The sequence below is a fragment of the Rhinoderma darwinii genome, chromosome 4 (genome assembly GCF_050947455.1).
Source record: "Rhinoderma darwinii isolate aRhiDar2 chromosome 4, aRhiDar2.hap1, whole genome shotgun sequence".
In the NCBI taxonomy this organism is placed as follows: domain Eukaryota; kingdom Metazoa; phylum Chordata; class Amphibia; order Anura; family Rhinodermatidae; genus Rhinoderma; species Rhinoderma darwinii.
The window spans coordinates 289,658,064-289,678,471 of NC_134690.1; the positions used below are offsets into that span (position 1 = coordinate 289,658,064).

General features: G+C 41.7%; 1 protein-coding gene across 1 annotated transcript in view; it reads left to right on the forward strand.

The window, feature by feature from the left end:
• IPCEF1 (interaction protein for cytohesin exchange factors 1) overlaps positions 1 to 20,408 on the forward strand; it is a 160,808-nt gene that overhangs the window by 51,831 nt on the left and 88,569 nt on the right. Inside the window, exon 3 of the mRNA XM_075864341.1 lies at positions 3,274 to 3,347. Within this exon, the coding sequence (XP_075720456.1) occupies positions 3,274 to 3,347 (74 nt within the window). The remainder of the gene's footprint in view (positions 1 to 3,273; positions 3,348 to 20,408) is intronic.

The following is a 20,408-nucleotide window of genomic DNA, read 5'->3' on the forward strand; positions in this document are numbered from 1 at the left end:
GATAACTGTGACGCGATCAAAGCCCATAACTTGTATGGCCAGACAACCCAGGGTCCATTGAAGGACCCCAGGGCTGTCTGAACATATTTCCTGTTGTTAGGGCATACTGATGTAGATCTATGCCAGTACATTGCAGTTACAAAATCAAAATTATAAATCCCTTTATGGGATTAAAAAAAAAGTTAAAATGAATGTAAAAAATTTTTATGATAAATAAATAAAAAGTTTAAAAAAAATACACAGAAACACACTTTTTTTTATAATAAATCAACGTTTTAAAATATAAGTCCCAAAAAATGAAATAATAGACATATTTGGTATCGCCACGACCGTAACAACCTGTACAACAAATGTATAACATTATTTATGATGATCGGTGTATGGTGTAAATAAATAAAATATTAAAACTGCAGCGGAACTGCTTTTTTTCTGCATTTTCGCAAAAATAAAAATTTATATAAATTAAACGATAATGTATTTGTACCAAAAAATGATACCTACATAAAGTACAACTCGTCCCGCAAAAAACAAAGTCTCATACAACTACGTCGTACAAATAATAAAAGAGTTATGAGCGTCGAGATGCAAAGAGAGAAATGTAAAAAAATTGTTCTGTCCTCAAGGCCAAAATTGGCCGTGTCCTTAAGGGGTTAAACTCCAAGATTTATTTTTTGTTACATTTCTGCGTTTCACAGCCATAACTTTTTACATTTTCTGTGGAGGCTTTTTTTTTATTTTGGGGGAGGCGGGATTTTTAGTTTCGATTGCCACTATTTTTAAGTACCACATAATATACAGGAAAAAAGGAAGAAAATTCTTTGTGGCGTGGAATTTGAAAAAATTCCTTCAGGTTTGTTTTTTTACTTTCGCCGTGCAGTGAAAATGACAACTTAATTTTATTGCTCGTCAATGCAAATATAGCGATACAAAATGTAAATTTTTTTTTGTGTTTATCTACAAATAAAAAACTATTTGTTTTAAAAAATAAAAAAATTTGTGTTGGCATATTTTGAGTGGCAGGGCTTAAGCACGAACAGAAGAAAGCAGACCTGAGGGCATTCATCAGGCCCCCAAGTTTCCATGACAAACATCGGCACCATCATGGATGGGGTTTAAGCTGTAGGAGGGTGCCATGACCCTCATTATAATGGCTTAGATGCTGTGGATGCTATTGACCATGGCGTCTAGTGGTTAAACGGACAGAATTATAGTTCTCTCTGTTCCTTCTCGTTTATGTGCGAGGTGTCTGCTGACATCCGCAGCATATGAAGTAGCTAAATTGAAAAAATACATCACGATTTTTAACAGTTGCAGTGTGGAAAACATGCACCTAGAAAAAAAATACAACAACTCTCCATCGTAGTTCTGTGTAGAACTGTCCAAGATGTCCCCTCTGTGGTTGCAATAAGTTAATAGGGTGCACCCAGTAGCGACGGCAGCATTCTCTACGTGCTTCTTCCTCCTGTGAAAAGTATTGAACATTAAAAAAAATGAATGCTTTTTCAAAATTTGGCTAATGGAGGGTAGAAAAAATGTTGGCCAAAACTTACCTGACTCAACCTACGCCGATGTAGTACGTTGGCAACAACCTTCATGAGAAGGCATATTTCCCACCTCCTCACCTTGATTCTTGCCTCTTGGGCCCCCACTGCTGGCCTGTTGTAGACTTTTTATTTATTTTTGTGGCTTTACAGATCTGAGCTTCAGTCCTTTCTCTAGCACTACTAATGGTGCCTAGGAGGAGGATGGGTGGAGTTCCCATAGGCCTGTGGAAAGTACCACCTGCAGAGGGCTGTCTTTTTTTTTTATTTAAAAAAAACACCTTAAAAATTGCATGAAAACCGTGTAAAAAAAAGTGTTAAAAACTTGTCAAATACTATGTGTGATATAAAATCGCCTCAAACAACCTGAGAGAATTATTGCAAGCAGATTTTTTGCTGCCTCCACAAAACCCTGTGTGAACTGAGTTTTTTCAAGCTGTTTATAAAACCTAAAAATGTCTGCAACATTTATCAATGCTTAGAGACATAATTGTGTATGCTCATGTACAACAGCTTCAGACTTGGCACAGAAATTGTGCCTGTGTAATAAGGCTCTGTTCACGCTAGCATCATGGCTTCCATTTATAACAGAGCCATGACAGCTATGCGAGATCTGTTTTCAAATGGAAACCGGCAAAGTGACTTTATTGGATTCTGTCAGAGGTCCATCATGGTTTTCGGTATTTTTGACAGCAAGAATAGTTCTGCAGGCAGTGCTATTCTTGACATCAAAAGTAATGGAAAGCCTAATTTAAACCTTTAACATAAGTGTGAACAGAGCCTAACATGAAAAATAATCATCATAACGTGATAAAAAAAATCATCATAAGTCATGCAACATTTTAGCAAATGTGTCTCTCGACCAAAGAACCAGTCTGTAGGTGTGGTTGATATAGGGAGTAGATTTTAAGCTCTAGTGGGCAGAAACCAATCTGAATTAATACATTCCCAGATTAATAACTTGGTGATATATATATATATATATATATATATATATATATATATATTTATTTATTTTTTTCCTATTGCTTACATAACACCAACAGTGCTGTACAGAGAGTGACATCTCACAGAGTCTATGGCCCCGTGGGGCTCAAAATCAAATTTTCTCACACACTAGGACCAGTTTCATAGAACTCTAGTTAACCTATTAGTATGTTTTGTTTCGGGAGGAAACCAGGGTACCTGGTGAAAACCAACACAAACACTGGAAGAATATACAAACTCCATGCAGATAATAATTTCTGCCGCCATATGTCACAAATCATCCAAAAATATTTCTCTACGCAACCTCTCTACTCCTTTGATACACTACTGACTGTCTCTTTTGGCTTCTGTTTACCTGCCCAAATCTTCTAGAACTCTCCCTTGTCCTTTTTCCTGTCATTTTCCTTTATTTTTACACTATTACCTCTTTGTGATAAGCCAACGCGCATAACCTGCATTCTTCTCCTAACTATTCAACCTTGTCCTGCCCCTTCATTTTATTTTGGTTCTATATAGTCAATACGGAACAATCATGTCATCTACGCAATATATTGCTGCTTTATAAATAAAGGATGATAAAGGATAAATACTTGAGCTGTTTTTGTACATTATTTTATCATTTTCTAATAACATGTTGTCAACTAAGATTAAATGAAAACTGTTTTGCCAAGTAAATTTACATTTCGCGAATAACATGAATAGAAATAATACCAATTGCTATAATAGCTAAAATTTTACATTACAGGCTGAAAAAGCTGAAGGCTTCATCAATCTAACTGAGTTCATTGTGAATCCTGCCATTGAATGCAAGAAGAAATAGTGAGTTGAGAAACATTTTGTATTGATTTTATGTATTTCTCTATGGTAGTGAAATCTACATTACTAGCCATGCTTTAATATGAATTACAACTATCAGTAAGGTCCAGACATATTTTATTGCATTATCATCATGTTCTTGCTTACTATTTTAAATCAGTGGTTTAACATATCAACACGTAGTTAAAAATAAAGTAAATGTATGTTAGATCCCATGACTTGTTAACCATTTACAGCAATGACTAAATAGAAAATGCTAGCCTAACAACTGAAATCAAGTTCATAATCAAGTAATGTGGCACCATTTGGTGGTCATAATATTTACAGCATAATGGGAAATACTGTTCACAATAGTGTCCAACTTTATCATTACAATAGATTCTGGCCCATAAATATTTATTCAGCTCATTAAAGGGGTTCTGTCATATAGACAGTGATGAGCTCTAAGGAATGAACACCAGAACCACGAGGAATCAGTTGTTATTGCGAGAGGAGGCTGCTGCTAGCCATGCATTTCTCCAGAATCAGTTGGACTCATTGCAGGACTCATGGCTGCCTCTTCCTGCTGATCATGAGGGACCCTGATAACAGGATCTGCTGAGACCAAGTTATCTTAAGGGGACCTGTTTGATGGTATGGAGTTGATGTAATCTATAAATGCAAGATATGTATTGATAAATACTTAGATCATATATTGAGAAAAAGGAATGGTCCCAGTATAGATCTTTGGCAATAACACATTATTTCATTTTGAGTATAACTGCTCTCTGGATATGGTTTTAAGAAATTATTCCGATTAAAATTATCCGGCCAATGTCCTTAAAAACTTTTTTTTTCATACAGGTACACCTCAAACTTTTTACCTGTAAATATTTGCTTTAGTTTACATACCAATTTTCAGTTCCATTTCCTTTTCTCATCTCATTTATATAACTGTATGCAAAATTCTGTTTCTTATAAATAATATACATAGGGTGAATTCACACGCTGCAGATTCTGCATTGAAAATATGCAGCAATTTAAAGCACAATACCTGTTGATTGCGCTTTTTAAAACCCCATCTACATTAAGCGCGAAAAAAATCTGCACGGAATTGAGAGCATGCTGTGGATTTTCAAATGTGCAGCATTTAAATTCTGCTGCAGAATTTTTACTGGTTTTCACAACAGATTTCACCCTTTGCAACCAATAGGGTGAAATCTGTTCAAATTCGCATGTAAAATATCTGCAATGTGTAGCCTTAGTGTTAACCCTGTAACTACCATCTGAGGCCCCACAATACACTCCTTTCTTGTAACAAAAAAGTAGCAAAATTCTGAATTTATTAGTTACTGAATATGTAGGGATGCTCCCTTCTATGAATATAGGTAAAATGTTTTCTGTTCATCTATAACCAGTGCCATAGCCGTCATGCGGGGCATGATTTGCTGGCACACTTCCCTCTCCCGGTGTCCAGTGCCTTTGTGGGCTTGTCAGCGTTGAACACAGGGAGAGAGCAGCGTTTTATTATGGGTTTGGCGACGCTGATTACCAGGAGAAAGAGCTGTGCTTAATTGTGTTTGTCGCTGCTGAACATCTAGCAAGCACACAATGCAACACTGCTCTCTCTCTCCTGGGGTTCAGCATCGCCAAGAGCATAATGAAGAGCTGCTCTCTCCTGGTGTAGAGCGGCACTTGGAAAAAAAAGTTAGCAAACGTTGGCAACTCTCTCCTAGGAGACAAACGAAATATAGGAGCTGCACTGTAGAATAAACCAAAAATTGGTGGGTGCTATCCTCAGAGGCTTGACAATGCCTTCAATGGGAAGGTGAAACGTTGCCTGTATGTTGGGTGAATACATTTTTGGATTTTTCTATATTACTGGAGTTCTGACTATTCCTTTGAATTGTGGTCCGGCAACTCTCTCCTATATGCTCCAAGCTGGTGTTCATTAGCCGTGGTTTCTTCTATGTGCACCCCCAAAACTGGTGTTCAGTAGCCGCGGTCTCTCCTGTGTGCAGTTCTCCCTAGCTGGTGTTTTGTAGCCGCAGACTCTCCTATGTGAGGCACCCACCCCAGCTGGTGTTTAGTGGCCTCGTATGTGCCACAGATGCATCATCTTTGCAAAGAAAGTTAGGGACAAGGGTCACACTGAAATTTAATTTTAATTAACTGATTAATTGGTTTATGTCACAAATGTGGTAATAGTTTGTCTTATATGACATTAGGGAAAAGATTTTAAAGCTAAAAACTGATCCTCATAATGACAAGAAAGAGGTCATCCTGCAGTGGATAATAGAAAGGTTCCAGAATACCATCAGTGACAGAAAACACCAAAAATTTATAAGGGATCTACAAGAATTCAAGGAAAATAGGGCTTATTCTTTTTTGGCTAAATCCCGTCCGAGATTGTTCAGATTATGGGCAGGATAGCTAAAGTGTGGACAGAGGAAGAGGCACAAGTAGAGGGGGAAGAGATAGAGGCAGGTCATATAGATGGGGAGCTCCACAAAGGAGTAATATGTCCAACAATAGCAGGGCGGAACAACAGGGCAACTCTTTTTTTAACCCAGGCCCCACCTCTAAACCAATACCCCCTACGGAACCTCACTTCTGCGAATCAGGATTAGGATCAGTAATTACTGATAATATGTAAATTGTGAATCTGTCCATCTGTGTTTGAGATAGAACTCGTAGTTCTCAAAAAAGGCCTATCATTTGTACCAACCGAGAAGTATTATCCCTTTGTTGGGATTAAGGACATTTCCCTATTCATTAGAAAACGCCAGTGGTTTAAACACTATTCAGCCCTGGATAGACGTGTTTGCCTTGAAAATAATCTGGAGGCAAGTGATCTACCAGCAATGAGTTCACTGGTGGAATTTGTGGAGAATAATAAAAGGGACAGATCCTTGGGACCTTTCACTAATCTAAAACCAAAAAGTATGTGCATGCCACCACAGGCAGATAAACCTAACATTGAAATTTTCCAAAAACTGGTGAACCTGTAAAGGATCTGCCAGGCACAGCTTCGGGGTTAACTCCCATAGGTAATCAGTCTGCACCTGAATCTACGTCTCTGAGACTGACTCCATCTTCCACCACTCAGGATGGCAGGCTTAGGAGTGGGAGAGCCTATCGCAGCCTGGCCAGACGGAGCTAGCTCCCGCCCTCTGTCTATTTATACCTGCCTTTCCTGTTCCTCCTTTGCTTGTGATTCTTTTCGTGTGGTTTCCTGGCCCAGCTACAGCTCCTAACTATTTGATCCTGCTCCATACTGACCCTGGCTTACTGACTACTCTCCTTCTCTGCGTTTGGTACCTCGTGCTCTCCTGGTTTGACTTGGCTCGTTCACCACTCTGGTTGCTCACGGTGTTTCCGTGGGCAACTGCCCCTTTCCCTTTGCTTTGTATTCCCTTGTATGTTTGTCTCGTGCACTTACTGAGCGTAGGGACCGCCGCCCAGTTGTACCCCGTCGCCTAGTGCGGGTCGTTGCAAGTAGGCAGGGACAGAGTGGCGGGTAGATTAGCGCTCACTTGTTCGTTTCCCTACCCCCGTCGTTACAGAACCAGAATTTGGAGGCATTAGGAGGAAAGACAAGGGGGCTCAATAATTGAAATAGACTAGAGAGGGAGGCTTTGTCTACTTTGGAAAAAGACAGGACCATCACAATTAACCCTTTCCCGCTCCTGGACGTACTATTAGTTCATGGTAGCTGTATCGTTCGCGCTCCATGACCTAATAGTACATCTCGGGAGTAACGGCCATTTCGGCCGTCCTCCCGACACATACAGGAGCTGTGACAGCTGCTGTCTCGTACAGCAGCTGTCACAGCTCCTCGATCGCTGTGTCCCCGCTGATTAACCCCTTAAAAGCCGCGTTCTATAGAGATCGCAGCTTTTTAGGGGTTAAGCTGCCATCGCCGGCCTGCTACATGATAGCGGCCGGCGATGGTGACTATGGCAACCGGACACCAAACAATGGCGTCCGGCTATGCCATAGACGGAAGCCTAGTGGGTCCTGATAAAGTCAGGACCCACTATGCTTGCTGTCAGTGAGTAGCTGACACTTCTTATACACTGCACTACGCATGTAGTGCAGTGTATTAGAATAGCGATCAGGGCCTCCTGCCCTCAAGTCCCCTAGTGGGACAAAGTAATAAAGTAAAAAAAAAGATGTGTAAAAATAAGAAAATAAACGTTTTAAAAGTATTAAAAGTAAAAATCCCCCTTTTAACCTTATCAGTCATTTATTATTAATAAAAATATATAAACAAACAAATAAACTATACATAATTGGTATCGCCGCGTCCGTAACGGCCTGAACTACAAAATTATTTAGTTATTTATCCCGCACGGTGAACGCCGTAAAAGAAAATAATAATAAACCGTACCACAATCACAATTGTTTGGTTACTTCACCTCCCAAAAAATGGAATAAAAAGAGATCAAAAAGTCACATGTACCTAAAAATGGTACTGATCGAAACTACAGTTCGTTACGCAAAAAATAAGTCCTCGCACGGCTTTATTGATTGAAAAATAAAAAAGTTCTGGCGCTTAGAATATGGTAACACAAAAAGTAAATGATTTTTTACAAAACGTATTTTATTGTGCAAACGCCATAAGACATTAAAAAAAATATAAACATAGGGTATCGCCATAATCGTATCGCCCCGCAGAATAAAGTGAATATGTCATTTATAGCGCACGGTGAACGCTGTAAAAAAAATAGAATTGCTGTTTTTTAGTCACCACGCCACCTAAAAATAGAATAAAAACTGATCAAAAAGCCGCATGCCCCCCAAGAAAACTACAATGGATTCCTCAAGGGGTCTAGTTTCCAAATTGGGGTCACTTTTGGGGGGTTTCCAATGTTTTGGCACCACAAGACCTCTTCAAACCGGACATGGTGCCTAATAAAAAAGAGGCCTCAAAATCCACTAGGTGCTCCTTTGGTTCGGAGGCCGGTTCTTCAGTCGATTACCGCACTAGGGCCACATGTGGGATATTTCTCAAAACTGCAGAATCTGGGCAATACATATTAAGTTGCATTTCTCTGATAAATCCTTTTGTGTTATAAAAAAAATGGTATAAAGAGGATTTTCTGACAAAAAAAAAAAGTACATTTCACCTCTACTTTGCTCTAAATTTCTGTGAAACACCTAAAGGGTTCATAAACTTTCTAAATGCTGTTGTGAATACTTTGAGGGGTCTAGTTTCTAAAATGGGGTGTTTGATAGGGGTTTCTAATATATAGGCACCTCAAAGCAACTTCAGATCTGAACTGGAACCTAAAAAAATAAATAAATGAGGCAATACTTTGCTTCTTACATCATACTGATAATGAGCCGTGCCCACCCCGAGATGACCCCAGTTTTGACCGTTTGTATAAACGGAGACCCCTATTAGACCGTTTCAGTGCCCGGTTTTCCCAAGCATACACCCCCAAGAAGTGTATTTCTATTGATGAGTCCCTGGTACATTTTAAAGGGAGGGTTCAATTCCGCGAGTACCTGCCGGGTAAGAGGGCAAGGTATGGCGTGAAGATGTATAAGCTGTGCGAGAGTGCATCAGGGTATACCTACAGATTTAGGATATATGAAGGAAAGGCCACCCCCAAACCAGACTGCATCCTGGACTACAATAGGTACATGGGAGGGATGGACTTGTCAGATCAAGTCCTGAAGCCCTACAGCGCCATGCGGTGTGGTATAAGAAGCTGGCCGTGCACATCATACAGATGGCATTGTACAATGCGTACGTGCTACATCGATGTGCAGGCCAGAGGGGAACTTTCCTGGAATTTCAAGAGGTGATTATCAAGAACCTAATCTTTACGGACCAAGAAGGGGGGGCACCCAGTACTTCTGGAAGCGGGGCCACACACATCGTACCAGGACGGCAACACTATCCAGGAGAAGTTCCCCAAACTGGCAAAAAGGGAAAAAGTCAAAAGAGGTGCAAAGTCTGCTATAAGAGGGCGATAAGGGATGCCACAACATATCAATGTGACACGTGTCCCGAATAACCAGAGCTATGTATGAAAGAGTGTTTTAAAATGTATCATACATCCCTTGGTTTATAATTTACCCCAATTTGACTTACCCTGATACACTCCGCACAGCTTATCCCCCCTCGTCTTTCCCCTCTGGGCCCTGCTGTGTGCCCAGGCATCTGATAACAGCCACATGTAGGGTATTGCCATACCCGGGAGAACCCACATTACAGTTTATGGGGTGTATGTCTCCGGTCAAAATGCTCACTACACCTCTAGATGAATGCCTTAAGGGTGTAGTTTTTATAACGGGGTCACTTCTTGTGGGTTTCAACTGTACTGGTACCTCAGGGGCTTCTGCATACATGACTTCGCACTAGAAAATCCCCAGTAGGCCAAATGGTGGTCCTTTCCTTCTGAGCCCTCCCATGGGCCCAAACGGCAGTTTATCACCACAAATGGGGTATTGCGGCACTCAGAACAAATTGCGCAACAGAATGGGGTATTTTGTTTCTTGTGAAAAGAAGAAATTTTCAGGCAAAACGACATATTATTTGAAAAAAATAATTTTGTTTTAATTCCCAGCCCAATTCAAATAAGTTCTGTGAAGAAACTATGGGGTCTAAATGGTCACATTACCCATAAATGAATTCCTTGAGGGGTGTAGTTTCCAAAATGGGGTCACTTCTGGTGGGTTTCCATTGCTTTGATACCTCTGGGGCTCTGCAAATGCGACACGGCACCCGAAAACCAAACACGCAAAATCTGCACTCCAAAGCACACACAGCGCTCCTTCCCTTCTGAGGCCTCCCATGGGCCCAAACGGCAGTTTATCGCCACAAATGTGGTATTGCTGCACTCAGGAGAAATTGGGCAACAAAATGGGGCATTTTGTTCCCTGTGAAAATAAGAAATTTTGATAAAAAATTACATCTTATCGGAAAAAATTTAATTTTTTTCATTTCACAGCCCAATTCAAATAGGTGCTGTGAAAAACCTGTGCGGTCAAAATTGTAACAACAACCATATTTGAATTCCTTGAGGGGTGTTGTTTCCAAAATGGGGTCACTTCTGGTGGGTTTCCATTGCTTTGATACCTCTGAGGCTCTGCAAATGCGACATGGCACCCTAAAACCAATCCAGCAAAATCTGGACTCCAACAAACACATAGCGCTCCTTTCCTTTTGAGCCCTCCCATGGGCCCAAACGGCAGTTTATCACCACAAATGGGGTATTGCCGCACTAAGGTCAAATTGGGCAACTAAATGGGGTATTTTGTTCCCTGTGAAAATAAGAAATTTTGATCACAAATGAAATTTTATTGGAAAAAATTTCATTTTTTCATTTCACAGCCCAATTCAAAATGGTAACAACAACCATAAATGAATTCCTTGAGGGGTGTAGTTTCCAAAATGGGGTCACTATTGGGGGATTCCTACTGTTTTGGCACCTCAACACCTTTTCAAACCTGGCATGCTGCCTAAAATATATTCTAATAAAAAAAGAGGCCTCAAAATGCACTAGGTGCTTCTTTGCTTCTAGAGCTTGTGTTTTATTCCACGAGCGCAGTAGAGCCACATGTGGGACATTTTTAAAAACTGCAGAATCTGGACAATACATATTTAGTGGTGTTTCTCTGGTAAACCCTTCTGTGTTACAGAAAAAAAATTGAATAAAATTGAAATTCAGCAAGAAAATTGAAATTTGCAAATTTCACCTCCACTTTGCTTTAATTCCTGTGAAATGCCCTTATGGGTTAAAAAACTTTCTAAATGCTGTTTTGAATACTTTGAGGGGTCTAGTTTTTAAAATGGGGTGTTTTATCAGGGTTTCTAATACATAGGCTCCTCAAAGCCACTTCAGAACTCAAGAGGTACCTTAAAAAAAGGCTTTTTACATTTTCTTTAAAATATGAGAAATTGCGGTTTATGTTCTAAGCCTCGTAACGTCCAAGAAAAATTAAAGAATGTTCAAAAAACGATGCCAATCTAAAGTAGACATATGGGAAATGTGAACTAGTAACTATTTTGGGTGGTATAACCGTCTGTTTTACAAGCAGATGCATTTAAATTCTGAAAAATTCTATTTTTTCAACATTTTCTCTACATTTTGCAATTTTTCACCAATAAACACTGAATATATCGACCAAATTTTACCACGAACATGAAGCCCACTGTGTCACGAGAAAACAATCTCAGAATCGCTTGGATAGGTTTAAGCATTCCGACGTTATTACCACATAAAGTGAAATATGTCAGATTTGAAAAATGGGCTCTGAGCCTTAAGGCCAAAACTAGGCTGCGTCCTTAAGGGGTTAAACCCTCAGATAAAGGGGGGGATGTGGTGGACCTGGACTCCTCAAAGTACAAACTATTGGACTTGAACTATTATCAGATACTACAATCTATAGGAAGTTGGGCATGAACCCGACCAGTGCTTTCCTGAAAGAACTTGATGGACTGCTTCTAGGAGCCTTGTCCTCCGAACTGATCAATAAAGATGAGTATGGCTTCTTGTTCCCAAAATTTCCAGTGCTGGACACATTCTGCTCGCTTTCCAAAATCTATAAGGGGATAGCACCCCTAAAGGGAAGTCCAATTGTAATGGGGAGTATAAACCAGAACATTGGAACGTATATAGGTGTCATACTACGCGCCTTTGATGACGCATTGCCCTCATACATCAGGGATACATCAGACCTATTATTAAAACTAGAGGGGATACAGATGGAGGACACTATGTTGTTGGGCTCTATAGATATAGGGGCTCTTTATAGCTTCATCTACCATCACATTTGTGCTAGAACTACTGGAGTACAATTTGACAAGGAATTTCTTTGTGTTTGATGGCCGATACTACCACCAGCTCAGGGTCACTGCGATGGGGAGCCCTTGTGTCCCTACGTATGCAAATTTGCTCCTGGGCTGGTGGGAGTCCAATGTTGTCTTCTCTGAGGACCTCAGCCGGTGGCAGGAACATATCTGTCTCTGTCTAAGATCCATAGATTACATTTTTGTGCTGTTGAATGGCACCAGGGACTCATTCCTGGACTTTGTAGCACAAATTAAGTCCAACTAATTGCGTCTCAAATTTACAGCGGAAGACGATAAACGTGCACTGCCCTTTTTGGATGTTCTCATTGAACGTGATCCTAATGGATATATAAAAATAGAGGTGTTTCGGAAAAGTACTGTAACTAACAGCCTCCTGAGGTGGGAGAGCTCTTATCCATATGCTCTTAAAAAGGGTATACCTAGGGGGCAATACCTCCACCTCAGGAGGAACTGTCCTATCCTAAAGCCTCAAAATTCAAGAGACAGGCTAAGGATCTCAGTAGTTGTTTTAAAACTCGGGGATATCCTGATTGCATTTTGCCGAAGGCCTTTGAAATGGCTTAGGTGGCATTAGTGTTCGAAGAGTGCTGTCGCCATTTTCTTGTGTGCTGGATAATAGATAGATAGATAGATAGATAGATAGATAGATAGATAGATAGATAGATAGATAGATAGATAGATAGATAGATAGATAGATAGATAGATAAAAAGAAAAATAAGAGCAGCACAAAAGATATTGAAATAAATATAATTGTGTGTGCACAAGCCTCAGGACCTCAGACTCCAGTCCCACATTTGTATTTCCAAAAGAATAGGCAGCACAACACAGGTTCCAATTCAATAAAAAAAGGCTTTATTCACCCATGCAACAGTGCAACGTTTCCAGTGGCGGATTAAGAACACCATGGGCCCTGGGCTGTTACCCAAACTTGGGCCCCCCTTCTCCACCGCCACCCTGCTGCGCCGTAACTATTGCTAACACTACCTTTTTGCACAAGCATTAACAAATGGGTGTTACGATTCTCCTTTCACAGGGCTGTGTCCCTACATACTGACAGTATCACACTGTGCAGGGACACATCCTCCTGACAAGGGGATTGGTAACACCAATTTTTCTATCAGTCCTGGACTGCACAAAGACGTTATGTGGAATACAAGGATTTCCTATAATAAACATGTCAGGAGAAGGGACAGATTCTCTACAAATCCAGTGACACGCAGGTGACGACGTCTCAGATGCTAGTAGTTTTTTTTCCTCTTTTCTTCTCCATCCGGTGCAGAGCTCATGACGACTTCTCCTGGCCATGACCCATTTCTGCAGCCCTTAAATATAATATCGCCATGCACTGCGCCCCTAAATATAATTGTGTCAAACACTGTAAAGTAAAGCACCACATACACAGTGCCCCCTGTAGATAGCTCCAACCCCTCATGTAGACAGCGCCACACACACACCCCCTGTAGATAGCGCCACACACACCCCCCTGTAGATAGCGCCACACACACCCCCCTGTAGATAGCGCCACACACATCCCCTGTAAATAGCGCCACACACCCCTGTAGATAGCGCCACACACACAACCCCCTGTAGATAGCGCCACACACACAACCCCCTGTAGATAGCGCCACACACACAGCCCCCTATAGATAGAGCCACACTGCCCCCTATAGATAGAGCCACACAACCCCCTATAGATAGAGCCACACAGCCCCCTATAGATAGGGCCACACAGCCCCCTATAGATAGGGCCACACAGCCCCCTATAGATAGAGCCACACAGCACTCCCCCTTGTATATAGTGCCACACAGTGCTCCCTTCCTTATATATAGTGCCACACAGCGCTCCCCCCTTGTATATAGTGTCACACAGCGCTCCCTTCCTTATATATAGTGCCACACAGCACTCCCCCCCTTGTATATAGTGCTACACAGCGTCGCTACAGAGCAGCCCTGGGATGATTTATTTTATCCCATATGACTGCTGCAGTCTGTGATTGGCTGCAGTGGTCACATGGGGTGAAACGTCATCCCAGGAGGGAATTCTGGGCAAGTATAAGATTTTTATTTTTTCTAAATTGCGTTTTTACATAACATCTGTTATTTGTTGCGGGTTTTACCTCCCCATTAAATTAAATGGTGAAAACCCGAAACAAATGAGCAGCGTTTACGCAAATACAATTGACATGCTGCGGAATAAAAAAGCGCACCGCAGGTCAATTTCCGAGCTTTTTTCCCCACTTATCATTTACGCAGCGTGTGATGAGAATTGTTCACATCTATTCTACTCTGCTGCTACTGTATTAGGGCTTGTCCACACTTAACGGAATTGCTGCGTATTTTCCGCCCAGAAAATATGCAGAATACAGTAGTGGCAAAGTGAGTGAGATTTACCAAATCTCATCCAGACGCTGCGTAAAATTTCCGACCAGACATTTTGTCCTGCGGTGCGTATTTCTTGCATTGCAGCATGTCAATTCCTGCTGCAGAAAGTGGACAGAATTGCTGCGTTTTTTCAGAGGAGGCGTCACCATCTCCCAACATTGAGAAAAACACAGCAAAATACGCACCATTTTCTGCAGCAAAAATGCAGGAAATGGTGCTTTTTTTCTGCTGCAGAATTTCTGCTAGTTTCTGCGGAATACACACTACACATACACACATACACATACACACACTATACATATGTATATATATATATTTATACATACATACACACTATACACACACACACACACACACACACACACACACACACGCATGTACACATCACAGACACACATGAATATGCACATTATACACATATAAAGTACACATTGTAAACACATTAGTATGCACATTATACACATATAAAGTACACATTGTAAACACACGAGTATGCACATTATACACATATAAAGTACACATTGTAAACACACATGTATATGCACATTATACACATATAAAGTACACATTGTAAACACACATGAATATCCACATTATACACATATAAAGTACACATTGTAAACACACATGAGTATCCACATTATACACATATAAAGTACACATTGTAAACACATGAGTATGCACATTATACACATATAAAGTACACATTGTAAACACATGAGTATGCACATTCTACACATATAAAGTACACATTGTAAACACACGAGTATGCACATTATACACATATAAAGTACACATTGTAAACACATGAATATGCACATTATACACATATAAAGTACACATTGTAAACACACATGCACTTACCTTTTATGTAGGGTATTTGTGAGTCTTCACACAGCATTTCTCCTGCTCACAGCCCGACACAGAGCCCGCCGACAGTCTCCCCTCCCCATGTACCGACTGCTAGCAGCAGGAGGAGAGATGTGTAGAGCAGGGAAGGGGGGCTGGAGGGGGAGTTTCTAAAGCAGCACAGGGAGAGATCGCAGCACAGACCACGGCTGCAAAGTAGGACAGAAGCTCCCCTCGCATCATGACAGGTGCGGTCCTGGTGCTAGCGACGCCACCGGGCATGAGGGGGTTCGGGAGGCCATGGGCCCCCTGGGAGCCTTGGGCCCCGGGCGGCCGCCAGAACCGCCCTAATGATGATCCGCCACTGAACGTTTCAGCCCCCATGGGGCTTGAGAAGGGCCCATGGGGGCTGAAACGTTGCCCAGTCGTATGGGTGAATAAAACTTTTTTCACTGATTTGAAACCTTTGTTGTGCTTCCTATTCTTTTATTTTATTTTATTTCTATTTTGACTCAGATCCATCTTTCTCATGTCATCTGATACAACATCAACGAATAGGTCAATATTAGAAAAGTCACCAATAGGATGCAATTTTTTGCTCCTCGGTTTAAGGCTAGTGAAAGGACCCTGTCCTGGAGCCATGACAGATTCCTCCCAGAATTTCTCCAAGGCATTAATACCTTCCATGTCAGTCTCCTCTGAGCACAGCTCATGGCATTTCCTTCTATTATGATGTTTAAAAAAACTTGATCCATTTAAGCTTTCTAGTAAACAGATGAAGATCCTTCACCCACGTGAAAGAATCAAATTTGACAGTAGGAACAAATGATAGACCCTTCTCTAATAAAGTAATTTCTGCCGGCTCTAAATGATGATCAGACTGTAATGTCGGGGTAGGGAAACAGACAAGTGAGCCCTAATCTACCCGCCACTCAGTCCCTGCCTACTTGCAGCGACCCGCCCTAGGCGACGGGGTACAACTGGGCGACGGTCCCTACACTCAATAGGTGCACGACAGACAAACAGACAAGGGTACAAAGAAGTCAGGGAAATGGGGAAGTTGCCCACGGGGACACCGTGAGCAACAAGCGAAGTGAACGAGCCGAGTGAAACCAGGAGATGAGCGAGGTACAAAAACGCTGAGCAGGAGAGTTGTCAGTAAAGCCAAGGTCAATCACAAGCAGAGGATCAGTAGTTCAAGAAGCTGCAGCAAGGCCAGGAAACCAACAGAGAAGAATCACAAGCAAAGGAGGAACAGGAAAGGCAGGTATAAATAGACAGAGGGCGGGAGCTAGCTCCGTCTGGCCAGGCTGTGATAGGCTCTCCCACTCCTAAGCCTGCCATCCTGGGTGGTGGAAGATGGAGTCAGTCTCACAGACATAGAAGCAGGTGCAGACTGATTACCTATGGGCGTCGACACTGAAGTTGTGTCTGACAGTCCTTTACACAGACATATTGATAATTTGTAGTTTCTCTCCCCTCTCTTCCCTTCTTAGTCTCTTTGTACCCTCAGCATGTACCGAGACATAGGGGGGTTGTTGGATAAAAAAAATTCCCATTTCTATTAGAGGAAGCTCTACCATGACCCCTATTACTTTCTATGGGACCCCCTCTAAATCTCTGCCTTCTATCTCCAGTCCCCACAAAGGACCCTGCTCTCTCTGAGTCTGTTGTTTCACTTTCAGATGTGGAGGGCTCAGAATCCCTTTGACCTTTATTTGGTTGATGCCAATGTTGTTGAGTGACAAAATCATAAGCTTTTTCTCCCTAAATTCCTGGAGGTCTCTTTGAAACTGAAAGTGTTTGCATTCCTCAATATGATTTGTGAATCTCTCTAGTGCCTGTTGTACAGCTTTATCTTTCTTTTCAAAGCCCGGCGTGTCCATCAGAGATTTCACTATCTCAATTTATTTTTTAAGGTCTCAACTAGTGTGTTCAAATTTAAGTTTTTCCTCCTTAATTAAGATCTGCATCCACCTAAGTGAGCCACCTGTAATCTCCTGCTCCCACCTCTACTTAATATTTTGAGTTTTCAATCTAGATGCTGGTTCAATGGGGATTCTGAGGACTATCCGATTTTTTAGGTAATTTTCAAGACTCTGGATCTTCCACCAGCTTCTAGTGTAGTCTTTATGTAGCCGAGTGAGATTTTTGAAAGTGGATTTAAGAGAAGCACCCTGTATTGATTGGGCTAATTCACATTCTGAAAATACATTCTTTGCTTGAGTCATCCATCCCTCTGTGCTGAGATCAGATAGCATAAAAGAGGCCATACCCTTCAAGCGATAATTGTATTACATTTCAAAAACGTATTTCACTGTATATTGATTTATATATAAATTATTGTGCTCCCAGAATTTTAATTATTTCAATTCACTGATAGTGACTAAGAGTAGAACAATTTTATTAAATATCTCGTAAAAAAAAAAACAGGGAAACAATCCCTCTGTCATAACCCAATGTGCTCAAAATAATAAGAATAACAGGCAAAAACGGTATATATTCGGTATATATTCATCATTTGGTCCAGTTGTGGATCCTATAGATTAACAAACTAGTATTGATACTTGGAGGTGATTGTGCCTAACAATGTTGTTACAGCAGACCAACCCTAACTATAGTTGGACAGACAGGGCATTCCCTGAATGACCGATGTAAATGGGCTAAAAGATCTAAATATGCTGTCATCTGCACTTATTCCCTCACTATTTTGACCCAACGCGTTTCTAAAGCCAGTTTCATACTTCCCTATCTCCTACCTAATCTAATAGGCGCTGTGTTGTAGATATCTACTGTGTTGTTTTTTTGTTTTTTAAAAAAAAACGTTCATTAGTGACAAAGTTATGTTCATTTTAACATTTATGCTGATTTTTTGTAAAAGCCCAACCGGGAGTTTTTTTACTTTAACCAAGTGGGCGTTGTAATGAAAAGTGTATGACGCTGACCAATCAGCTTCACTTCTCTTCATTTATGTCCAGCTTTAGTCACAGCACAGCGTTATCTCACGAGAGCGACGGGACAATGACCAGACATCGCCTCCTGGTGAGATCACGCTGTGCTGTGACTAAAGCTGGACATGAATGAAGAGAAGTCATACACTTTTCTTTACACCGCCCACTTGGTGAAAGTAAAAGAAAACGCCCAGATGGGCTTTTACAACAAATTTGCATAAATGTTAAACTGAACATAACTTTGTCACTAATAAATGTTTTTTTTAAAAACCAACAACTAGTTATCTACAACACAGTTCCTATTAGATTAGGTAGGAGATAGGGAAGCATGAAACTGGCGACAGAGTCTCTTTAAAAAGTTACCTGGTTATCCTGTGCATGGTGTTCGTGGACCGACTCCTGGAAAAGCTCCACTCCACTGCCGCTGACCGCGGTCCTGGATGGCTGGAGGAGCAGGTAACAGATTCGTCTTGAAGACCGTGATCAAGGTGAGGTGTACGTATGTTTCGAGGGCCCACTGGGGGCTGACATTAAGCAGGAGGTTCGTGAGCGGATATGGAAAGATGAATATGTAGAATTTTTTTCCCTCCTGCTGCTTGCGAAGTTTAATTTGGACAAAAGCAAGCGGAATGAGAGTAAAAAGGAAGAAGAAGATCGTCAGCAGTATAGGCTTATCCCGCAGACGTTCGAGAATTGGCTCCAAGCCTTTGCTATTTTGGCTAGCGTGATCGGGGAAAAGACACCAGAGAACTGCTGGGCAGTGTTCTGTTACCTGGATGCTATAGGCGAAGCTCACAAAGCTTATTGCGGCCAGGCTTGGTTGTGTTATGACGAGCAATTTCGTCAGCGTAAGAGGATTCGGCCATCTATATGGTGGGATCAGAAAGAAATAGCCTTGTGGTTGCGGGTCACCACCCCAGTAACACAGGGTCAGTCCTTTCCTGGGAGCATTGGGTCGTCTGGACAGTCCAGTCAGTCATGACAGGGCTCAGGATCCAAGCTTGGTTTCTGCTGGCAATTTAATGACGGCCAGTGCAAGTTTAGAGCCACATGCAAATTTAAACACATCTGTTCACACGTCAACGGCCCTTCTCACTGTGCTTTTAAATGTATGCAGAAGGGAAAGCGATCGGGTAACCAACCAAGCTCTGCTTGTCAAGGGGGTGACGCCAGTGAGGTTAGTAAGGATGGCTGCTTATCTAAGTGATTACCCAGATAGAAGCGTGGCAAAATTAATTTACAATGGTTTTTGTTTTGGCTTCGTTATCCCCCCTCCCCCTCACGTGGTTCCACTCACACGTCGGAATCTTCGGTCTGCTAATCGGCATTCCGAAGTTGTTTCACTGAAACTTCAAAAAGAGGTGTCCTTCGGGTGTATGGCAGGACCCTTTCCTGCCCCGCCAGTGGCTGATTTGGTATTTTCCCCGTTAGGGGTAGTGCCAAAGCGCGAGCCCAATTTTTTTAATTTTATCCACCCTGTCTCTTTCCCCAAAGGGTCGTTGGTTAATGACAGCATTGATCCTGATTTGTGCTCAGTGGTATACACATCCTTGGATAAAGCGGTAAGATTAGTCAGGCGGGTCGGCGCCCTATTGGCAAAGACTGACATCGAGTCGGCGTTCTGTTTGTTGCCCGTTCATCCGAAGAGCCAACGGCTGTGAGGGTGTTTTTGGAATGGGGGTTTTATATCGATTGGTGCCTTCCTATGGGGTGCTCCCTTTCTTGCGTGTACTTTGAGGCGTTTAGTTCCTTTCTGGAATGGATGACGAAGGGGGTAGCCGGGGTTGATTCATTGATTCATTATCTCAATTATTTTTTATGCGTAGGCCCTAGCGGCTCTCCTGTTTGCGGTAACCTGCTGTATACCTTACATTAGGTCACGAGGGACTTTGGGATTCCTCTAGTGCCTGACAAAACAGAGGTCCCCGTCACAACCATTTGCTTTCTGGGGATAGAAATAGATTCCGTTGCAATGGAATGTAGACTTTCCGAGGATAAGTTGCGGGCTCTCTGTCAGGAAGTGCGGCGGGCATGTCATATAAAAAAAAATCACCTTGCGCAACCTGCAGTCA